The 21792-nt window shown below is 39.4% G+C and overlaps 1 protein-coding gene across 1 annotated transcript in view; it reads left to right on the top strand.

Annotated features, from left to right (window-relative positions):
• The first annotated feature begins 9267 nt into the window (after positions 1 to 9267).
• PRSS12 (serine protease 12) overlaps positions 9268 to 21792 on the top strand; it is a 44235-nt gene continuing 31710 nt past the window's right edge. Inside the window, exons 1-3 of the mRNA XM_063336497.1 lie at positions 9268 to 9792; positions 18271 to 18409; positions 20588 to 20766. Of these exons, the coding sequence (XP_063192567.1) occupies positions 9486 to 9792; positions 18271 to 18409; positions 20588 to 20766 (625 nt within the window). The 5' untranslated portion in view covers positions 9268 to 9485. The remainder of the gene's footprint in view (positions 9793 to 18270; positions 18410 to 20587; positions 20767 to 21792) is intronic.

Genomic DNA, 21792 nt, shown 5'->3' on the forward strand with positions numbered 1-21792 from the left:
GAGCATTTACAGTGTTACCAGTTAACTGTGGCTTCAATGAATACTCCATTTTTCAATAGCTACATCTTAATGCTTTCTTTTTTAAGTTTATAGCGTACTAAGTTAAACAGCTCCTAGATCTGCCACTTACTTCTACATTCATGCCAGTTCACTATCCATTGTGTTTTCCGTGTGGCTGTGCAATAAATCAGGTCAGGAAAAAGATCTAGCTGATCTTTTAACCGAGTTTGGATTATTTTGCAGCAAATGTGCAACCACAGCTTCAGAAGCACCAGAAATACAGACAGAAGGCAATAAAGAAATACAAGAAGTGTTACTCCAGAAGATGGCTTGTAGTTAAATCCTAGAAAAAAGAAGTTATTCTGCTGCTTTTTACATTTCCTGGGTTCTAGGAAATTCAGAAAGAAGCTTCAGGAAGAAAAATCTATGCATACAGAAAAAAAAAAAGGTGGACATACGGACTACCCATGATCCACATTGCAAGTCCATGTCCTACAGCTCCAAGCAGAAGTTATTTATTTGAGTTCTAAGGGCCAAATGAAGGTTCTGTTGAAACTAATAGCAAAACTCTGAGACCTGTTTCCAAAATAGGATAATAACCATAATAAAAAACAATGAGATGTTTTGAGATTTTACAATTCATCAACTTAGCAGTACTTCTGGTTAATATAACCTAGGTATTTGGTCTAGCAGGATTTAGTTATACACTATTAGAATGGATTGGGTAAAATAACAATGTTTAGAAGTCTAAAGTACAAAAAGTAGTGTGTACTGTAACACAGTGCTCATTTGCAGAAATAAATGGCATGCTAAGCAGATCAACACAAAAAGAGGACAAGTCCCTATATATATTTTGTATAGTTATATCCATGGCAAAAATCCATGGCTTTTCATAATCCAATGGGTTTCACTTTTACTTTTTTAGATGAGATGACTAAATACGAAAACAGTAAATTGGAATGTGTAATTCCACATGACCATTACATTATAAAAAAATAGCAATGGGGAAATCATAACGATGGGACAAGAGGGATCAGAAGAGATAAGAAAGGGACATCAGCCAGAAGTCAAGAAAGAATAAGGGATGATTAAGCCAACAATGCCAATTATAAGCAAGCAGTTTGGTTTGGCAACAGTTACAGCAGTGGATCTTGCCTTCTTTACCCGCTTTCTTCGTCCATCGCCCTTCTCCCTGCCCTTCCCACAGCTCCTGACAGACGTTTTCTACATTCTGTGGGAATGAAGGCAATCTGAGGGCAATGTCTGTCACAGGTCTGCACAATGCCAGTGCTGTTCAAACTACAGGGGCCATAGTTCAACAGTGCAATGTCAACTCTGATCCTATCTTGCACAGAATCTCCTCGCAATTGTAGAGGGTATCCTCACCTTATTTATTTTAAAGCGTATGTAGCTGCGTTTTTAGAATTTTGACTAAAACGTCAAAAGGAGGCATAAATAGCAAGTACATCTTTGTGCATCACTTTATATTAATAAATGTGAAATGCTTGCTGCAGCTCTGTATATATTTGTGAAAGCAAGCTAGGAACTACTGAGATTTATATTTTTTTAAATGGTAACAATATGGACAAACTAATGCTTGTATTCATAATGCACAAAATCTATTCACTAACATGAGAAGACTCACTGATTTGATAAAATTATTAACCAAAACAGCCAATAGGATATGGTTTATAAACACTCAACAATATACTCCCCTCCTTAACAGCTAAACTTTTCAACTGATTGAAACTGCAAGTAAAGCAAAAAATATTTTACAATTAGTCCTAGTGCTTCCAATACAATCCCAAAAGAGAACATATAAAGATCATGTGTTATGAACATGTGCTGATGACTTCCAAGAGATCTTACCCTTATGAGGTAAGAACTAACATCTCTTAAACCCCTTCTTGGTAGCACAGCATTCAGTTGCTTCAGGTAATTATAAATCCCAGCCTCCTTAAATCAAATAAGTATAAACTGCTTTTTTAGCTTTCCTGTCATTAACTATAAGAATGTGTTCCTTTGAAACAATAATGACATTCTTATCCAAAACTATTACTAACGATAAGAGAATGCAGCTTTCATGATTTCTTCTCAAAAAAAAAGGCACTTGAAATTTTACTTGCATTATCCAACAAATTCAGGTTGTTATATATGTTTTTTAAAAAAAGGATAAAAATAGATAGAACTAAATGTTCACCAAACACCTGTTTCAGTGTGTAGTCAAGAGTATGCAACACCTAGCAGAAAGGACATATGAACATCTCCACAATAGTTCTGGTCTCTCTTTTTAATCTTAGTAGAGAATTGTGACTGCAAATGAGAAGTAGCAAAATCCTGCTTGCTTTTTGTTCTAACTTTGTGAGACATTGCTTTCAAGCTCATATACCATAAACTTCTCAAGTAGTATACAATTGTGAAATCTTAAAAATCTATGAATCCGAAGTGCTTGCTGCTTTTCAAGATTAAAAACATCTAGAAATTCAAAGTCTATAATATGTTAAACATGGCTTCATGGATAAACTATTTCCACTCCAACAAGTATTAATCTTTTTTTTTCTCTTTTTATGCTTATTTTACATGTTCGAATAAGCTGTCATTATATTTTAATAATTGTGTAGTATGTGCTTGCATTATGCATAACTGTAAAAATACAGCTGTAACTCACTTTATCCTTTCTCATTCCCGGTAACAGAATCTTATGTTAATGAAGATAAATCAAATACTTGACAGGTCATTGCACATATATAGCTCAGCACTAAAATAATTCCTGCATCCCTCTGAAACTCTCGGGAAAAAAAGTCTAATTTCCACATTGTACATACATCACTGTTGGATTTTGTGCAGGACATTGAGAAATTCCTGCAGGAAATGCCTTGTTCCATTGCTGCTAATGGGAAGGTGACACTTGGCTTAAGTGGAAGACGTCCTGGTTTGAACCAATTTTCTTTTCAGTAATTTTACTTTTCAGTTAAGTTTCTTCTAACACAAACCAACCCTGCTTGACTTATATTTCTGTAGTTTGTGATTTTCATTGCACTTACACTTAGCAACAATGAAATGCATCATTCTGAAATAGATATTATTGAGAAGTGTTTTCAGAAGATTAACTCAGAACAAAGAGAAGACACCTGCTACCATTCCAGACATAAATAATTGGAAGAGGACCACCTGGATTATTTGTGAGAGAAGAACTTATTTAACCAACTACATTTATAAAGCATTGTTTACCCCAGGGAACCTTCTACACCATGAATGTCAGAGGAAATTGTAGAAGGTCATATATCTCAGCTCTATGAACCAGTTGTCTTCACTGACAGTGGATGTTTTGAATAAATAAGGCTTCATCCTGCTCTGTGGCAGGCTTACCTAATGTTGACTGATTTGTAAAGGCCACTTCCTACATGAAAAAGAGTCCAAAATGTATGTCTTATGATGAAGACATTAAATTTGTTTTTCACCTTTTCTCTCTTAGATCTAAACCAAAATGTTAAACATTTAGTACAGAGGTGTAGCCTGCCCATTGGTATCTTTTTTTCTTTTTTTTGGAGTGGGTTGTTTCTCCAGCATGAGCACAGAATGAGTCATATACAGGGCTTGCCTTAAAGGACAGACTCAGTGAATCAAGTACCAAAAACCATATACCCAAGTTACTCAGGTTCGGAACTAAAGTTCCATTTCTTAGCAAAACTTTGTTAAGATTGTTTGTTAACAAATACCATTTCCCATTCCATTTCTTCAGAATATTCTCTTGGGCATATTCTTGCCTCTTTAAATAGGCTTATTTATAGAATGGCTACACAAACTCACCTTTCACCTACTTAACAGGCTGCAACATATGTGATGCCATGTTGACTTCCTATTCTAAGCATCAGGACATAAAGCGGCACCTCGGCTGTATTTTCACAGCCATGCTGGGGCACTGCTGCTCTCACACTTGAGTCTTGCTCCCCACTCAGCCACATGGCATTGCACACGTGGGATCTGCTAAATGGTCCTTCTGGGAGAGGAACATAAAGGAGTGCTTGGAGGTTGCTCATGGAAACAATATAAAACACAGCCTCAAACTCCATCCCATTGCGACTGTGTGACCAAGACTGTATGTTGTACTAGGTGCATGTTCACGGGTGTTGCTGTAATAGTAGCAACAGCCTGAACAAATCATGTCTCCAGTCCTCCAAAGTTTTACACAGGTACTGATGTAACCTACTTTACACATGGAGACATCGCAGTATGCAGATGTGTATATACTGAGAATGAGGATACATATTTGTGGAACTGGAGCCTTTACTGAATGCAGGGCTTTTTTTTGTTTGCTTTTAAAAACCCCTTTTTCAAACAAATATCCCCACATTTCATTGTTATTAAAAATCCTTTTTTTTTCCTGTGCAAAAGTGTGATAGTTTTTAAATGATGTATCATTACTTTGGATACATCAAAACTATCTCAGTTGAAATGGCAATTTTTCCACTCACGGTATTAAACAAAAAGTGTTCACCAGTTTTGCATGATTCGGTTTACCTTTCAGTTTTAAATGCAATTATTTCATCATGTCTGTATAACCCAGTGTTAGGCACTTATGCACCTATGTATTGAATTGCTCCAGGAAATCAAGTTTCTTATTGCCTTGTTCCAGGAAATTGGGTTTCTTATTGCCTTATAATATGAACTCAGCTTGTTGTACAAAAAAGTAGTTAACACTTTAAAAAAGGTTTTCTATGATCTCATTACTGTGCACACTGTGTTATGTGGTAATGGAAACCTCATCAATTACAGGCTGTTCAGTTACATCCTGTGTAATGCAGGGTCACCCTATGGAGCTTATATATAATTACAGACAAAAGGCCTATTCTCTTCCATATAAGCACAAACCCAAATTAATTTTGAGTCAGACTTGGCAGGATTTCAAATTTCTGCTGCTCGTGTTTGTGAAAAAGAATGAGATTAATGAATAAAATTATTTTATAAGAGCGCTGACTTACATCCTAAAAATGTTGACTCATAACGGCACCCATTCTGTGGCGCATTTTGCACATGGAAGTCTCCTTTGTGTGAAGCCTTGCCTCCTCTCCTTCTAGTCCTGATTTCAGACCCTGTCTGGTGCTGTTTGATCTCACTTGCTGCCCACTAGGTCATGTGCGTAAGTTTTTCCATTGATTCCAGCGGTTGATCTATTGGCCCCAGCATACTTAATTATGTGAAGAAACAATAGGATGAAATTATAGTCTGAAAATCATTTCAGTGCAATGTGTTGTGCCTGGCTGTTCGGCTACATTCTCTCTGCTTTGTACTTGTACTTATTTCCTGGGGGAATTTCTCATGTATCTCATTGCCTGAAGTCAACCCTTGCTCTGATCTGTCACATCTTCATTGCTGTTTGAGTCTAACCTGGTCAGGAAGGAACACAAGAGAGAATTCCCTGGTTTAGGGCTATCAGTGGCAATAAGATGGGACTGACACAGGGCTTCACTTGTCAATAGCATTTTAACTGAATACCACCAACAGCTGGAAGTGCTCAGCTTTTCCCAAATCTATGCTGACAGCGTAGTGTATGAGCTACTCAAAAATAAAGGTAAGCAGCTTTACTGTGCACAGGAAGAGGCTAATCAGTGAATTTTTCTATTGATTTAAATGGGAGCAGAATTGATTCTCCAGCAGAATTTTAAATGCTTGGTATTAAATGTTTGCGCAATGCAGGACTACTATTTTTGGCATATATAACCCACACATCAGATACCTTCACCTATTCACAAGAACTATTTATTGAAAGTTAGTGCTACGATAACCTGTGTCCTCACACAATTCATGCAAAAGCAGAGTCAGCAAAAGGGAAGAACTATCAAGTGCTTTTAGAAAGCTATTAGGATAAAGGAAGCTCTTGTGTAAGTTTCCTTTTAAGCCTTGCATATATAAAAAGCCCATGCTGCTGCTGCATTAAGCGAGTATTTCTAATATTTCCATTTCTCAGGTAACCTGAGGAATCTATGCACAGAAATATGGGGGCGGGGATGGAGTGGTGAGATCAGTTCATATCTATGAATTATTAATTTTTCTTTGTTTTATCAACAGTTTGGTATTGGGGCTGTCAAATATCAGGAGAGCAAAAAGCAGCCAACCCTGTGGAATTGTACAGAAATTAAGATCTATTCTAGCAGATGATTTCCTACAACTGATCTCACGGAAGCTGTCAGATATGCAGCACAGATTTGCTAACTTTGGTTACGAGTGTTGTTCCATGGACTTCCATGGGGCTGCTGTCAATAGGTGCTACCTCTGCGCACAGGAGGTGTGCACATAGAATTAAGTATTGAAAATGTTTTGCAAAAGGGAAAATTGCTATGTACTTCAGCTGGGGCCAGTTCACCCGCTGTAATGTCAGCTTAATGGATTATTTTCTCTACTAATCCAGAAAGACCAAAACAAGCCTTACTTTTCACATAAAAATGCAGGCCTTGTTAAACACAGATTACTAACCTTAAATGCCATAGTGCTGCTGCAGGAGTATAACTGGCACAGTTTCCAAAGAGTTATTATTTTTGCAACATTTTGTGACAATTTTTTTCTGAAAAGTTGGATACTGTAATTTCAGAATCAAAATTGTATGTGATGCCCAGATACACTGAGACCACTGGAGGTTTCCAAAGATCTACTTGTTTATCACCCTAATTGAGCAAACATAATTTTTTTCTTTTTTTTTTAATTTCTAATTCAATTTGTGAATGAGTTTTCATCAGTTTTGTACAGTAGAGACAAAACTTTTAAGGCAACCAAATGCACTAAGAACATCTCACGTTTGGCATCTTTTTGAAGCTATATCAGAGTAATAAGCCTTTGTTTCTTGTTTATAAACATGTGAAGGTAAAGTCCACCCTTAAAGCATAGCGCAGTGTCATTTTAGGCACACACGTAATCCTTAATGTTATTTTAAGTGCGATGTGAAAAGAATCACGGTTCTCAAAATCGCACGGTCTGTCCATGTAACTGTTGCTTTGTCTTTGCTCTTCCCACTAACTTTTAACCGATTGTGAGAAATGTGACAGAGGTGAAAGTCACATAGATAATGAGCCTCCTACAAGCGCAGTGAAAGTAGTCAAGCAGATGAGAGTGATTTTATACATGGCACCTGTAAGTGGCACAGCCAAAAGAAAAACTGCAACATGAGCTCCCACAGTTCAAACACAAGAGAAACCATATGGGGGAGACACTCGTAAATGCTCTAGCCAAGACAGAAGCTGCAAGCAAAGTGCAAAGCATACATCCTGGCAAAACAAACTGCATCAGTTCCAGTAGTTCTTAGAAAAGGGACCCTCGTACTTACAGTGAAACTATTATCAATGTCTTGAATGGAAGCCAGACCAAGTCCCTAATTTGTAAATTCTAAGAAAAGCATTATTTCCTGTAGCGTTAACAGACCTCACATCATAGTGAAAGCTAATTTACAGTTATTAAAGCAAATTAAGTCTCATTCTCCTTATTTGATTATAGCAAAAATAACAATTGTGATAAAAATTAAAATGATCAAGACTGAATCTGTACATATGGATCACTTGATTAAACCCGAACCCTGTCTTGGGGAGGGAATCATTATGACAATTGCTTTTTTCTTCTTGATCCTTCTTCTATAATTCTAGTTACTTCCAAACCTTTTTCCCTGTGTAGTCCCCCTCTTCCCCCCACCAACTCCTGCTCCCCCATTTTGCAACCTCAAGCACAAACACCTCTACCCTACATAGGCAAAGATGGTTCACTGCATGTAAAATTCCTGCTGGCCCACACACCTAGGGGATACAAATGAAATCAGAATACATGAGTAAGTACCAGGCTCAAAGCTTTGCCTGAAGTGTTTTGCAAGATTCATCATACTCATCTGTTCTCTTCTTCCACGCTGATCAGCAGAACCCTTCCACTTCCAGGCTAGAGGGGGAAAAAAGAGCTTAAGTCAGGGAAAATGAAATATTGCTGTTATTGTGATGCCAAAAAGTGTTTACTAGGCAATGAAGGAAGCCTTAACCAGCTAGGCTGAGCATGCTTTTAATCCATCCTTCCAAAGGATAAAAGCAACCACCTTGTCATGACAGCAACAAATCTTCAGACAATTTAAAAATGGCCATAATGAGTTTCTTTCAGGTTAACGCCTTGTATATATTCAAATATTTTGAAAACAAATTAAACTCTTGCCAGTCCTGACAGTTTCTAAACTAATGCATACACATATCCCTAGAAGAAACCTCCAAGAGAAAGAACAATCTGGGCGCTTATATCCACAAAAAGTGCAGCAGACGCATGTGATAGCACAGTTATCATGTTGCTGTAGAAACCCCAGCCGAGTATCCTTTACCTTCGTGTATGATTAAGATACTAACTATAATGTTGCAATAATAAATTAATCAGAGATGAGCAGAACCAAAATTAATATAGGTAATACCAAACACTGTAGGACCTGCTTTTCCTTAGCACTGGAACTCTTTTGTTCTTATAAACAAAAGCTTAGATTGGTAAAGTTGCATTTTGCACCTTTTGAACACTTTAGAGCCTGTTAAAGGAAGACCCCTGTTTACTGGAGATACCTGGGATCCTGCATGGAAAGCAGAAAGCACGCTTTCTCTTCCTCTTTTAGATTCTAGTCACAACGCAAAGAAATACTGATGCGCTCATCCAGAAACCAGATTAACACTTCTCAGTCAAAAAAATTAGAAAGGGAAAAAGATCCTGTGGATGGAGAGGTGTATCTACAGACTCACACTTACAGACGAATTGCCTGTGTGCTCCATCAGGCAGAGGTGGACTTTGCCAAATATGAACAGCATAGATTAAAAACAGTGATAAATTAAAAAATAACAACTGACCCAAGCTAACAACTAAACAATATGAGACAAAGAGGCAAAACTAACTGACAGTCACCCTGGCAGAAAAAGGAAACCAGAGATGATCAGGTCATGCAGAACTCTGCAGCGTTTGGGAATAAGCAGATTACTATTCAGAGCACATGGGGCTGGGATAAAGCTAAACCCTCGAAGACATTTCTCTTCACGGCATTTGTTTCTAGCCCCTTTGTTTCCCGCAGACACGTCTGGGGCTCTCTCCATCCTTCTGCCGCCCCAGCCGCCGGGCGGGTCCGTTTTCTCCCTCTCTCCACGGCTCTGCCCCGGCTCCTTTTGCTCTTTGTGAGGCTGGCGGAGGGGCCGGGGCAGCCGCAGCTGCGGGGGCGAGGGCAGAGAAGGTGGCGGCTGGTAGGGGAGAAGCGGGGCGGGGGGGCGAGTTTGCGGGGCTGCAGCGGGACCGCGGGCAGGGACGAACCCGGGGGGCGGCCGGGGAGGTCCAGGGGTGGCGGCGGCGCCCGGGGCCGGCGGGGGAGCGGGAGGGAGGGAGGGCGGCAGGGGTGTGCGGCGTGGGGGATTAGTGGGACGCCGCGGCCCCGCCTTCCCCCTTCGCATCCCGGGCGCGATGAGAGGGGGAGATGGACCCGAGCCGGCGGGACTGGCACCATGACATTCGCCGGCTTCGTGGTGGCGCTGGTGATCGGGACGATCCCCGGCGCCCGCGGGCTGGGGCAGGTCCCCGCCAGCCTCCCGGCCGCCCGCCACCCGCAGCTCCCCGCCCCGGCCCCGCCGCCGACCCCCGCCGGCTGCCCCGCCGGGGGCTTGCCCGTGGCCCGGCGCCCCTGGCCACCGGCGGCGGCCACCCTCCCGCGGCGGGGGACGTCGGGCCGGGCGCCGCGGGGCCGCCGCAGCTCCTGCGCCCTCGGGAGCGGCCGGGGCCGGGCGGAGCGGGGCCGCCCTGACTGCGAGCGAGGTGAGCGGGGCCGGGGCGCCGGGCGCTGCGGGGGGTGCGCGGCGGCTTCGCGGGTCTTGGGTGCCTTTGCCGGGCAGGAGTCCTCCGTGTCGCCGAGCCGGTTCCCTGTTGCGGGAGGGAACGGGGGGCCAGAGACCTTCTGCCAAAGTGACAGCAAGGTTTTTCTGAGAGGAGAGTTTAAACTTCTACATCAGCAGATGCATTGGAAAAACGAAGGTCCTGCCTGGTTTTATTCCGACGCTGTTTTAATAGTAGGTAAATCGCGTTAAAAAGCCGTGCCATAAGCATTCAGTAGGTTCGGTTAGCCTACTGAATTCCCCTTTTTGCAATCGGGTGCTCTTCTCTGGGAAGCCCGTGGTCCACAGAAGTGAAGTGGCAGGAGGAAAAGCAGGAGGGTGCCTTGCTCTAAACACGAACTGCTCACATGGTATCTCTTGCTTTCTGATTTTTTCCCACATCTTGGGAAAATGGGGTCTGCAAGCGAGCGCTGGTGCTTGAGGACATCTGTGAACCCAGCCAAGAGACCTGTGCTCCCCCCCGCCTTAGCAAAACCGCCAATGGCTTCAGTGGAAGTTTTCAGTGCATAAGAACTGAACAGCAATTTCAGCATTCAGCCCTGGAGCAGTTGATCAGCTTTACATTTCATCAGTGCTGGCACCCCTCCACAGGCTTAAATATATTTATGTACAGACTGGTTTTGAATGACTTCACGTTTTCTCCTCCATCTCTCTGGTATTATCTCCTACCTAAATAAGAATTATGTCCTATCTATACCTATACTAAAAATGATCAAGCATAATTGTTGTAACAAAAATAAAAAATCCCTTCTTTGTTGCCTTTCCTTTTACGTATTTTGTAATATCACAAGGTCAGCAAGGAAGGTGATGATTAATATTATTACTAATAATTTTGTTCTTGTGGAAATTGGTTTTGGATTGGTTTTTATTGATTTACTTTCAGATCTCTGAAGAGACTTGTTATTTTTCTCATCCAACAGCCTAGAAGGTGTGTGAAAAAAAGATGATAATTTGAACAACGTGTAATTATACATATTGGTATAAAATATCACATGAAGAGCATATGGAGGCACCAAAGTCCATATTGATCATTTAAGTATTTTAAAAAATGCAGCTTCCCAAGCTGTGTTCCAAGTCAAATCTTCAGGAAGATAGAATGATATTATGCATTACAGATGTTTCCCTGGAAAGAATACCAGGCAGCTGATGCCACGGAGGAGAAAACAGATAACTAGACACAGATAAAAAAAAACCCAGAAGACTTCATACCCTCTAACTGGTCTTAGTTTGGGAAAGAGTCCCACAGTTTCTTCTTTGATTTAGCCCATCACATTTATAGCTTTTTTCAGAATTCTTCAGACTGTTTCCCAAAATACTTTGTGAGGACTTGGTCTAATTTGTTACAGTGAAGAACGTGGCGTTTTACTGCTAAGAACAGAGTCTTGCACTGACTAAAGTAAATTCCTGAATCCCCTAGAAGTTCAGCACGAACGTGATTTAACTAAAAAAATGCCAAAAATACTACATGGTCTGGGTTTAGCTGCGTTTCTTCAGGCTTTTCAGAATGCTGGGTTTTTTTCCCCAGAAAAAGGAAATCCAGGTTAGCCCTTATTAAGCGGGAGGACACAGCTAATGAACATTAGGCAATACTTCCTAATTGACAGGGCATCTGCTTCTGCTGGACTCAGTGGTAAACTCTCAGTGACATCAGCAGGGCAAACGTCCGTCCAAAAGCCCTTGTGGAGGCAATATGCAAGAATTAGAGAGGGTGTGAGACGGCCTAAGGTGGAACATGGAAATATATTAGGCCATTTGCCCAGAAATAAACATTGTTCTAACATTCATCTTGAGGTATGTTCGTTTCTTACAAGAGGCAAAGAAATGCAAGTATGGCAATGTTATGATGCAGTTTATAGCTAGAGGAGGACAGACTATTCAGAGACAAACTCACTGCATGTGTTGCTTTAGTACATGTGCTATGGAAGCCCATACTCAGTTATTAAGCACCTGCAATAACTGAATACAATACCATGTTCAAAGCCTTCAATCTCCCAGCTTTTCTACCTTAAATATTAATACGTAGCTCCAAAGTTATTTGGCTAAACTTTGTGCGTGTGTATGTATTAAACTGCTTTATATTTAAACATTAACAATTAAAAATTCAAGGAAAGCAGCACCTTTGCAATTATACTATGTGTACCAGTCTAAAATTAGTTTTATAATTTAAAATAATAGATTTTGGCATTTCATTTCCTTCCTTCTAAAATGAGAGACGTCACGGTAATATTATTTATTCATGCCTTGAAAGCAAGTAGACGAAATACAAATATATATAAATTATCATGATTAACCGAGGAAATCATAGAGGAAAATAAACGAGTACGAAAGTACTCTGTACTCAGAGCCAGCAGAAGTCCAGCAGAATTTACTGTTTTAGTTACTGCTAATAACAACTTACCTGTGATGTACTCATGCTTCAAAAAAAGAGGCCTACCTCAGTCATTAGAAACAACTGCTGCCACACAATGTGTCTGTGGCATATAGTTACAGTATTCTGCATGATATGTTGTTCATGCTGTGTTGTTACATACCTAATATAAAGCTCTTTAAGTAAAGCGGGTTAACTATTTTCCTTTATTTTACAAAGGGGAAACAATAGAAGAGAGGGTAAGTGTCTGCCCAGAGGTCACACTACCAATCAGTGGCAGAACTGGAAATAAAATACACATTTCCAGAATGGCCAGATTTAGAGTCTTTCTATTTAAATTGCTTTTATCACATAGTAATTCCACTAATGCCAACCAAATAATGCTCCCTAAACTTTTGTGAGAGAAGAATCAAGCCTCGGGCTCATTGTCTAAACACTGGATTATTCTCCCTACCTGTTATACGATAGTCCAGGCAGTTGATGGAAGGTCTTTTGGGGTTTTGGTTTTTTTAATAGCATAGGATTAAAGGAAAAAAAACATGAATGTCTGTATTTTCGTTCTAAGAAGCAGCTCTTCTCGAACCATTCTTATTACAGCTGCACAGCATAAGACCCCTTATTTTCTGCAGCTCTGTACCACAGAAGACAACTGCAGTCCTTTAGAGCCCCTTACATTACTAACACTTCAGTTTATGTTTTCAGAGCCTTAAGCTATTGATCATTGACATGATGAATCTCACTGCTGCAGAGGAACCAATTCAGCACATTACACACTCAATATATACAATATTTATGAAACTTCTAATATAAGGATCCTTGAGTGTGCAATACTGCTATCTGCTACAGTTCTCAAAGTAGTTCTTAAAAAGTAGTTCTGATGGATGCACCCCTTTTTCAAGGTTAAAATACCAAGAGAAAATAGTTATAATTTTAGACTAAGAGCAGTGCTCAGGAAGGTGATGGACAACAGCATTCATTGATTGCAGTGAGCGTCATCCATAGCTTTGCTGAAGTCAACAGGATTAAATTCTTTGATTTTAGCCAGGCCTGATCCTGGCAGGAAGGAAAAGATTCCATTGATTTGAACTGGTGTTAGTTTTGACCTATACTACAGGTAGCGTCTTGCAAGTACCTCATACAAACTGATGAATTAGTTTCATTCTGAAACTGGGATAGACTCTTTTGTTGTATTATGAATTATCCACTAGTGTTCTGAAATATTGGGAGTTACATGGGATATACAGCATGTATCAATGGGAGACCCTCACAATTAATGTCAATTTGGACTTACCCAACTGGGTCCAAGGCAACAGAGATGAATTATGAGTGCAGGGCCTTTCTGTGGCACTGTCCCATGTTGGAACACCTTGGAAACGAAAGCAGAAATAAAAATATTTGTTGTTTTTACAGATTTCCAAAATTCAAAATACTTATTTTACTTTGCTTTAAGTCTGCAATTTCAGAGCACCCAGCACCAGGGTGAAAGGCGCAGGCAACTTCTACTTCTGATCCCTTTTTTCCAAATCTACGTTTACAGACAAATTCCAAGCCTTTGGACACAGGTGTTTACAAAGAAACTGCTGGCACACCTTTATCCAACACCATAAACCCCACTGCTGTGTCACTTAGACGTACAGCAGAAATGGAAGTGATTCCCATTCTATTTGCAATTCAGCCGCACACAGTAACAATGCTTGTTCTCAGTGAGATGTAGAAAATAAAATAGGGCTTGAAGTTACACAGCATCTCTGGATGTGAGAGTGGTATAGCAAAAGAGGCCAAGCACAACAGCACAATTCCTTTGAAGCTCTTCTGCTTTTTGGAGTTAATTAAAAGTTGGCTGAGAGGTTTTCCTCTCCCTTTTTTCCTGTGTGTCTCATCTTGAGCCTAAATGGCAGGTGTTGCAGAGCAAGTCTCGGCAGCACCCACTGGATACCCTTACTTCCTTGCATTTGCAAGTATAACTTAATCTCTTTTAAACAGTGATAGCAGATAGGAAAGACTCTGACTTGGGCAGATACCAGGGCAACTAAAATTACCAGACTGTATGTAAACAACATGAATTGACCGTCAGTACCCTCAGCTAGAACATAATTAGAAGAAATGCATACATATTTTTGAGTTTATATAAATGAAGGAGTTTCTGTCAAGACAGTAGGTTTGTATTCTTCATACAGGGCTGAATTAAGTCCATTTTAAGACCACAGTATGTGTCCTAGAGCTGCCTAGTTTGTGGTCCTGTGCCCTTGTTTCTAACTCTCGTGGGGTCAGTTCACCTCTCCTCATCCTTCCTCTTCCTGACCAGTGCTGAGGAGGGCACTGAGAGCCATGGGCAGGATCCCTGTACTCGTGTTCCCTGCTGTTGAGCTTGGTGTTGAGGCAGCAAAGGTTTGGTAAGCCCTTTAAGCAGAGGCTTGGTGGAGAGGGGAGAGAGTCTGAGTTTCTCAGAGCACTGCATAAAAGCCAGAGCAGATATTACTGCATTAGCCCTACTCCCAACATGTTTAGTTTTCTTCAGCAACTAAAAGAGCTGAAAACTTGTAGCTTAAAAAATTCAGATCATATCATACCAAGACTCCAGAAACCTAGAGCCTCCAACGCAAACGCTTAAGCCAGAACTGTCTTCCAAGAACTAACTCAGACGCTCTTCTGCAGAGCTTCTTGGCCCCAGGGGGAGCACACAGCAGGAAGCCCCTTGGCCAGATGTGGTGGGGTGCAGCATGGGCCTGAGGTGTTATAATCTAACAGTAGAAGACTTAACGACTGAAATTAAGAATTAACCAGTATCCTTTTAATCATGCTGTATTAGATTTCTTGCTGCGTGTGAAGTGGAAGAGTTTTTCCTGGTCATTTCAACAATGCAAACACTGATAATCTTGCAATTAAGATCTTAACACATTCTTAAAAACAAAGACTGAATCATGAGTAATAAATAGATACTTGGTAATACAGCGTAAACATACATGATGGCAGATAATGTTGGTCATCATGCAATTTCCTATGATCAATTTACACATGGAGCACAAATCTGTGTTTAATTATGAAGTAAAAGTTTTATCTATTGGAAAGAAAAAATAAGCTACTGAAAAGAAAGTCTGTATTTTAAAGTTCTGTTCTATGAGGTATCCAAGTTACTGTAACTAATATATCTCTTGATCCAGTAAAATAACTATTAGGGGTCTGAACACCTCAACATTTTGAGTGAACAACAAAGAAATAATTTTCTCATTAGTGTGCTCTCTGATTTGTTTGCTACGTAATCATGACTTGTCATATGACATAGGTTGATACATACTTCAAAGTGCATATGAAACAATAAAATATTACTGTATCATTTTAGTTTTGATGCATACAGTGCTGAAATACTGAGCTAGAAACACTTATAGACTGGACTTAGAAAAGTACGTTAAGAGGTATTAACCTTTCAGATGTTTTTCAATTCTGACTTCTCTTTTTAAAAAAATGGGTTTACTTATTGTTTTGCTTGAGGAGAGAATGCTGGGTTTTGCCCTGAATGGTTTAGGTTAATCATAGCTGTAGATATCAATACTGTCCTATGAGAAGAGTAGTGAGTCAATGCAACCCACAAGTTAGAATTTTTATACCATATATTTGGTTAACTCTATTAAACAATAGGCATAATAAAAGGTTTAATATTAGTTGCATGTAAAAGCAGGCTTTCTTTGTATTTCTTTCTATATTAACTTATCCGGTGAAAATCAAGAATATTTTAAATTTGTTACAAAATCACCTTTAACAATCATCATCTGTGTTTTCTATATGACAGAAGCTGGTTCTCTGTCATGTTTTCTTGTGGTTTTCTTGCGTTTGTTATGAATGCTATTACCCTTCATAAAACATTGGTGTTCCTATATGCAGCTGTAAATCTATAGGAAAAAGAAAAACCAAAATATTTTGTTGAGATATTAGATGACTTTTTTTAAAAATCCCCCACTCATTGTTTTAATCTATGATGAAAACAGGCACATGGAAATAAGGCACTGTCCCTTTCAGTCATCTTCCCTTCCTTACCAGCTGATACCAGTAGTGTGTTTTCCCACTTCAACAGGGACCGGATGTCATCAGGGGTTCTTTAGGGGAGTGGGTGGCAAGGGAAAGGTTTAAAGGCACACATCCACCGTGAGAACTCTGTGCTTTTCAAACTTCTCTCCCAAGGCTTCTACCGGAGATGCAAAGGATTTCAGATTTCTTTCCTTTTTAATTGTTGGGAAAAATTTTTCTGATGTGCAAAAGTTATCTCTTGTGCTATCTTTTGCTCTGTGTACGTGAATAAATTCTTCCACTGTTGTCGTTGGGAATTCTGTAAATACAGAAAAAGAAGTGAGCCAGATTCCGCCATGGAGACCTTAGAAAAGAATTTTATTCTTCGAGTACTCCTTTATTCAAATATTTGAATAGAAATATTGTGTAATGTGTACTCAGGAAACACTGTATTGATTTCAGTAGGTGTCATGCAGGACTGTAAGCAATCATGTATAAAAATAAACTTATTTTTGGAGATGACATCTTCAAAATTGCTTTCTGGTATGTCAGGAATCACTTTGCTATGACTGCAGTTGATGTTTCAAGTGAAAATAATAGTCTGTACAAAAGTCTGGTGAAGAGCAAAAATAAATAAAGAAAATTCCAGACTCTGTCAGTATGAGAAAAAAAAATACAAAGAGAAAAATTATAAAGACAGATAAACAATGTGCCATTTGTCCACAGTATTATTATACTTAACTCATTAATAATCCTCTATTCGGAATGATAGCTCACTCTGTAACATGAGTTGAATAAGTTTTGTTTGTAATTTACTGCACAGTAAGTTACTGCTGAGAAAGTAAATAGGATGCAAATAGGAACACACAAAACCAAGATTGAGGTTAATTAATTCCTCAAGTTATTTGGCAGTCATTTGGCTTCGTGGTTTTATAAAATACACTGAACTAAATTAAAACCAGGACACAATATGAGTGAAAGCTGCAAGAAAAACTGGATCTACCTTTTTTTTCTTCACATACATGAACATGTATACAATGAAATGCAGGCACAAACATTGACTGTTTTCTCCCATTGCTAAAACCCCTGTAAACTGGATGATGGTGTAGCTTCTGATTTTAAGTAGATCACAGGATCCAGAGTGATCCGTAGAGACGGATGAATTAAGTAAGATTTCAGGCAACGCTGATGCATACAATTAGGCTATGTTTGATAATTTAACAGATATGTATTCTTCCTTGTCGAATTACTGCTCTGTTACGACTCTTTGTTCTGCTTCTGTAGAGTTATACCTATGACCAGCTTCTTCCCACCTCTAGTTCCCAAGGCACTTGGCTACCTTCAACTGCAGATGCATCTGGCATCTCAACTAAAACTACTGTAATTTAAAAAAAGCTTGTTTTGTCTGAGAATTTGGTAAAGATCTCTCAAGAATTAAGAGAATTACATCCAGTGTTTTTCTGTCTGAGAACAAGTATGAACAAATGCATTCTTTGGCTAAAATAAACGGCTGACATCGATGACATGCATAAAGTTACATGGGTCAGAGCAAAAGCTATGCAATCCATGTGGTTGTTTTCTGATTCCCTTATGATGGATAGAATTATGTGGAAGATAACAGTATAGCACTCATATATATATACACTTTTTGCTCATTTGGATAGAGGTAACCACATTTAAATAATTTTATGTAGTCAATACATGCTTTTTTTCTTTTGTTAGATCTTTAACTAAGTTGTAGTATCAGAAGAATCAGAAATGTGATGTAATTTCAGTATAAGAAGCATAATATTTCCTCATGTAAAAAATAAGGTTATCTCCTTTTGTGTATCACTGTTTCAGAACGTAACATGTGCCCGCGTGCTTCTTAGACGCCGCTCATCCAAAGAGGCCAGAGATGGTAATAGATGAAACAGAAACTCTTTCTCTGCAGTAGGAAAATCAGTTTCGGAGTCTTTTGTGTGGGATACATTAATTGAGCAATGGAATATCTTGAAGGCTTAGTTTTAATTTTTAAATTTTTTTAACTAGGGTCAGTGAGACTCCAGGGTGGCAAGAATGAGTTTGAAGGTACAGTGGAGGTTTATTTGAATGGAATCTGGGGAACAATCTGTGGGAGCCATTGGGACAATAATGATGCAACAGTCATATGTCGACAGCTTGCGCTTGGGTAAGTTTCAGTCTGAGTGAAAATCAGTAAACTTATTTTAATGATGTTTCAGTATAAAAGACAATCTATTTTGCAAATCCTGAGGGCTTTTTGTGTTTGATGATTGTTTTTTCTGTTTGAAAGTTGTTGAATGCTGAAGCTGTTCTTCCCAGAATCCTTCACTTCCTTTGATTGCTTTTTACTTCAAAAAGGTTGCTGTGAGAATCAGTATTTCATTTGAAAGCTGCATACGGGATCTGGAGAGGAGCAGAGGAGGATAGATGCTCTGGGCAGAAATAGGAGGTCTGATTCCGGTCTCGCTTATGTAAATGTCAACTAAGAACAGCCCCAGTGAGGTTACTAAATCTACAAAAACATAAATGTGGCCAGAATTAGAGTCTGCATGGACCCTAATCATAGGAAAATTCCTAGTTTTCCGGAGCATGCGGTTATCCTGGTAATCATCCATTCTATCCTTCTGAAAAATATCTGGGACTTATCCTAGGTTTTTGGAAAATGTGGTATTTTTGTTGTGTGCATCTTCATCTAGCTAGATAATTTGTATGGATTACTTTCAGAGTTGCACATTGATAACAAAACCCCAAACCAGACAAGTTTTGCAGCTTTACATTTTCATGGAAGCATTTTACAGAGTTATAGCAATATTGGACAGGTTGAAAGTCCCTGCATCGTCCTCATTGACCAGTACTTCCCACTGCTGTCAGAATGGAGTTAATCAACAGGAGCCTTTAACATAATTTGGTCATTAAACTCTAGATAATGCCTATAGTGATACTGCAATTGCAATAGTAAGATAAAAGTGAGGTAAGGAAGAAAATGCCCATATCAAAACGCGGTTTTAAAAATGAAATGCAATTTCAGCTTCTAAAAAATCAATGCTGTTCAAGTTGGCAACCAAATTACTTGAATATTCCCCCTTAGCACCCCATTCAGTTTGCACTTTCTCGATGAGCTGCAAAGTATAGCTGGCTTTATTGCCTTTCTAACAGTTCTTTCAGTCACATACCAAAGCAGTGATTTTGTTTGCTACAAGCAGTAAGGGGCTTTTATAGCATACTTGCACTGTGACATTCCTAATGATTATTCCACTTTTTAAGACTGCTAGCCAGAATTAAATCTAAGCTGTTTTATAATGTTCAATACTAATCTGGACACACCATGCCAACTTAGAAAAATATGAGGATTAAATGAGATAAAAGTTCAGCCATCTGGAGGCCGTGATTTTGCTCATGACTTCAGCTGTCTATGTGCAATGTCTCCTTTCCTCATTTTCATGTACCTTCTTTTTGCCTTCCATACCCTAAACATTTCAGTTGAACAAGACTGCCATTAGTAAAAGTAGTTCAGTGATACGGGTGAATGGTTTGGTCTTTTGAACAGAAGTGGCTTAAATCTGAATCCAGGCCAAAAAGCCCCAAGCAAACAAGTAGCTGAAAGTTTCTGCTATCGTGAGCGTTTGGCAGAAATTTGTACCGGTATACCACAAGGTGAACTCACTAGGTATTACTGGTGCTTCTCAGGTGCTTCCATCTGCTTCCATCTGTTCCTTTGATTTTACAATATTTGGGCTTTGTTTTTAATTTAATTTTGCTGGGCATTATATGGAAGAAAAGATGGCTCAATAATTGTCGCTTTAGATTCAGTATGGGAGGGAAAGGAAGCTGTTTATAAATGTTCTGGATGGATGGGAATGGCTGAACAGAGAATAATGGACATGGGCCTGATCTAATAGAGTATGAAGTGGTTTCACCGTCCCATGGTCACAGCCATATTACATGACATGTGCATGGGCAGAGCACTGGTATGTTTTAATGGGGTCAAGGAGAGGGTAAGAGTGAAAGCCCGGTTAGCACCACCTCTCCTAGAACTGTAACTGCAGTGGGTACTGTAGATTCACCTATGGACTGTGGACTCTGTGTTGATTTTTGTAGTTAAGAACTGGGAGAACAGGAATGTAGCTGGCCCTGCAGCAACACAGGCCATTGTACTAAAATATCCCACAACAAAATGGTGAAAACTGGGTCACATCTGTTACTTTTCTTGTAGACAATGCTGAACTGTATGAAAATGTGATGAATTTACACTGCTGAAGTTTCTACTCCAAGATTTATATATGAGAAAATGTTCCACTTCCCCTCTTCCCACTTTAACGTGCTATCCTGATTATTCTTCTTACAGTGAAAAAGGTACAGCAAAACACATACCATTTTCTGGACTGGGCCTTATTCCTGTTTACTGGAGTGAAGTGCGTTGTCGTGGTGATGAAGAAAGTATACTGTTATGTGAAAAAGACATCTGGCAAGATGGAACATGTCCTCAAAAAATGGCAGCTGCTGTCACATGTAGCTCTTCTCTGGGTAAAAAAAAATACATATGGTTTGGTTAACTCCTTACCTTATTCAAATAGAAGTAGTAATAATTACTCATTATTAAATTAGAAAAAAATACTAAGACTTCTCGGAACAGGAAATTAAACAGGTTGAATCATCGCATCATGAACTGTTTCAAATCCCTCTATGCTGTGCAAGCAGTGACCAGCTGAACCACTTTTAGCCTTTCTATAATCAACAAGAAAATGATAATCAACAAGCAAATTATTGCTTTGAGATGTAGGTTGTGAGAAAGGGTGAAGCAGCAGGGATCCCTGGCTTTAAAAGTAGTATTGTTTCCCCCCACATTTTTTTAAAAGTATTTATTTATTAATGTATTTGTCTAATTGGAGGTTGTCTTTGGTAGCTACATATGCTACATGTCAATTTGTTAGTTTTTCTTAAACAGTAGGGAGGAACAGCAATTTCATAAACGGGTTATGCCGCCTTCTTTGCTACAGCAGTGTTGGGATGACATTCTTTACTGTGAACATGGATGACATCGCACAAGGAACTGCAAAGTTTTTCCCGTATTCTGCATATGTTTAAAACAGGTCCAAGTCTTCCTAGCTGAAGATTGCTACTTCACACATCACTCACACAAATCAAAACGATATTAATATTTTAAAGATATTTCAGATTATTTTAATGAACGCGGTAAACGGCAACTAAATGGGCAGTTATGCCATCAGATATAAGATATTGCTGACCTTGAGAAAGGCTAGACTGGCAGTGCTGAGGAACTGGCAGTAGCAATCTTTTCAGTTGTAACCAAAACATGTATGGCCACAGCCAGCCTGCCTTTCCTCTCCTGCCTACATTCCTATCCAGAGACAGCTATATTTTCATCCTAAAGCTCTGCTATTCGTGGGGAATATTTTGATAAATGACTTTTAAAAAAATCATTTTGGTCTTAATTTAGAAAACTATAGTGTAGAGGGAAGGGAGAATCTTTTTAAGCTAGGAGACAAGTTGAAGGACCAAAGCAAGAGAAATACTTTTGCCTGAAGAAAC

The sequence above is a fragment of the Chroicocephalus ridibundus genome, chromosome 5 (assembly GCF_963924245.1).
Source record: "Chroicocephalus ridibundus chromosome 5, bChrRid1.1, whole genome shotgun sequence".
Lineage (NCBI taxonomy): Eukaryota > Metazoa > Chordata > Aves > Charadriiformes > Laridae > Chroicocephalus > Chroicocephalus ridibundus.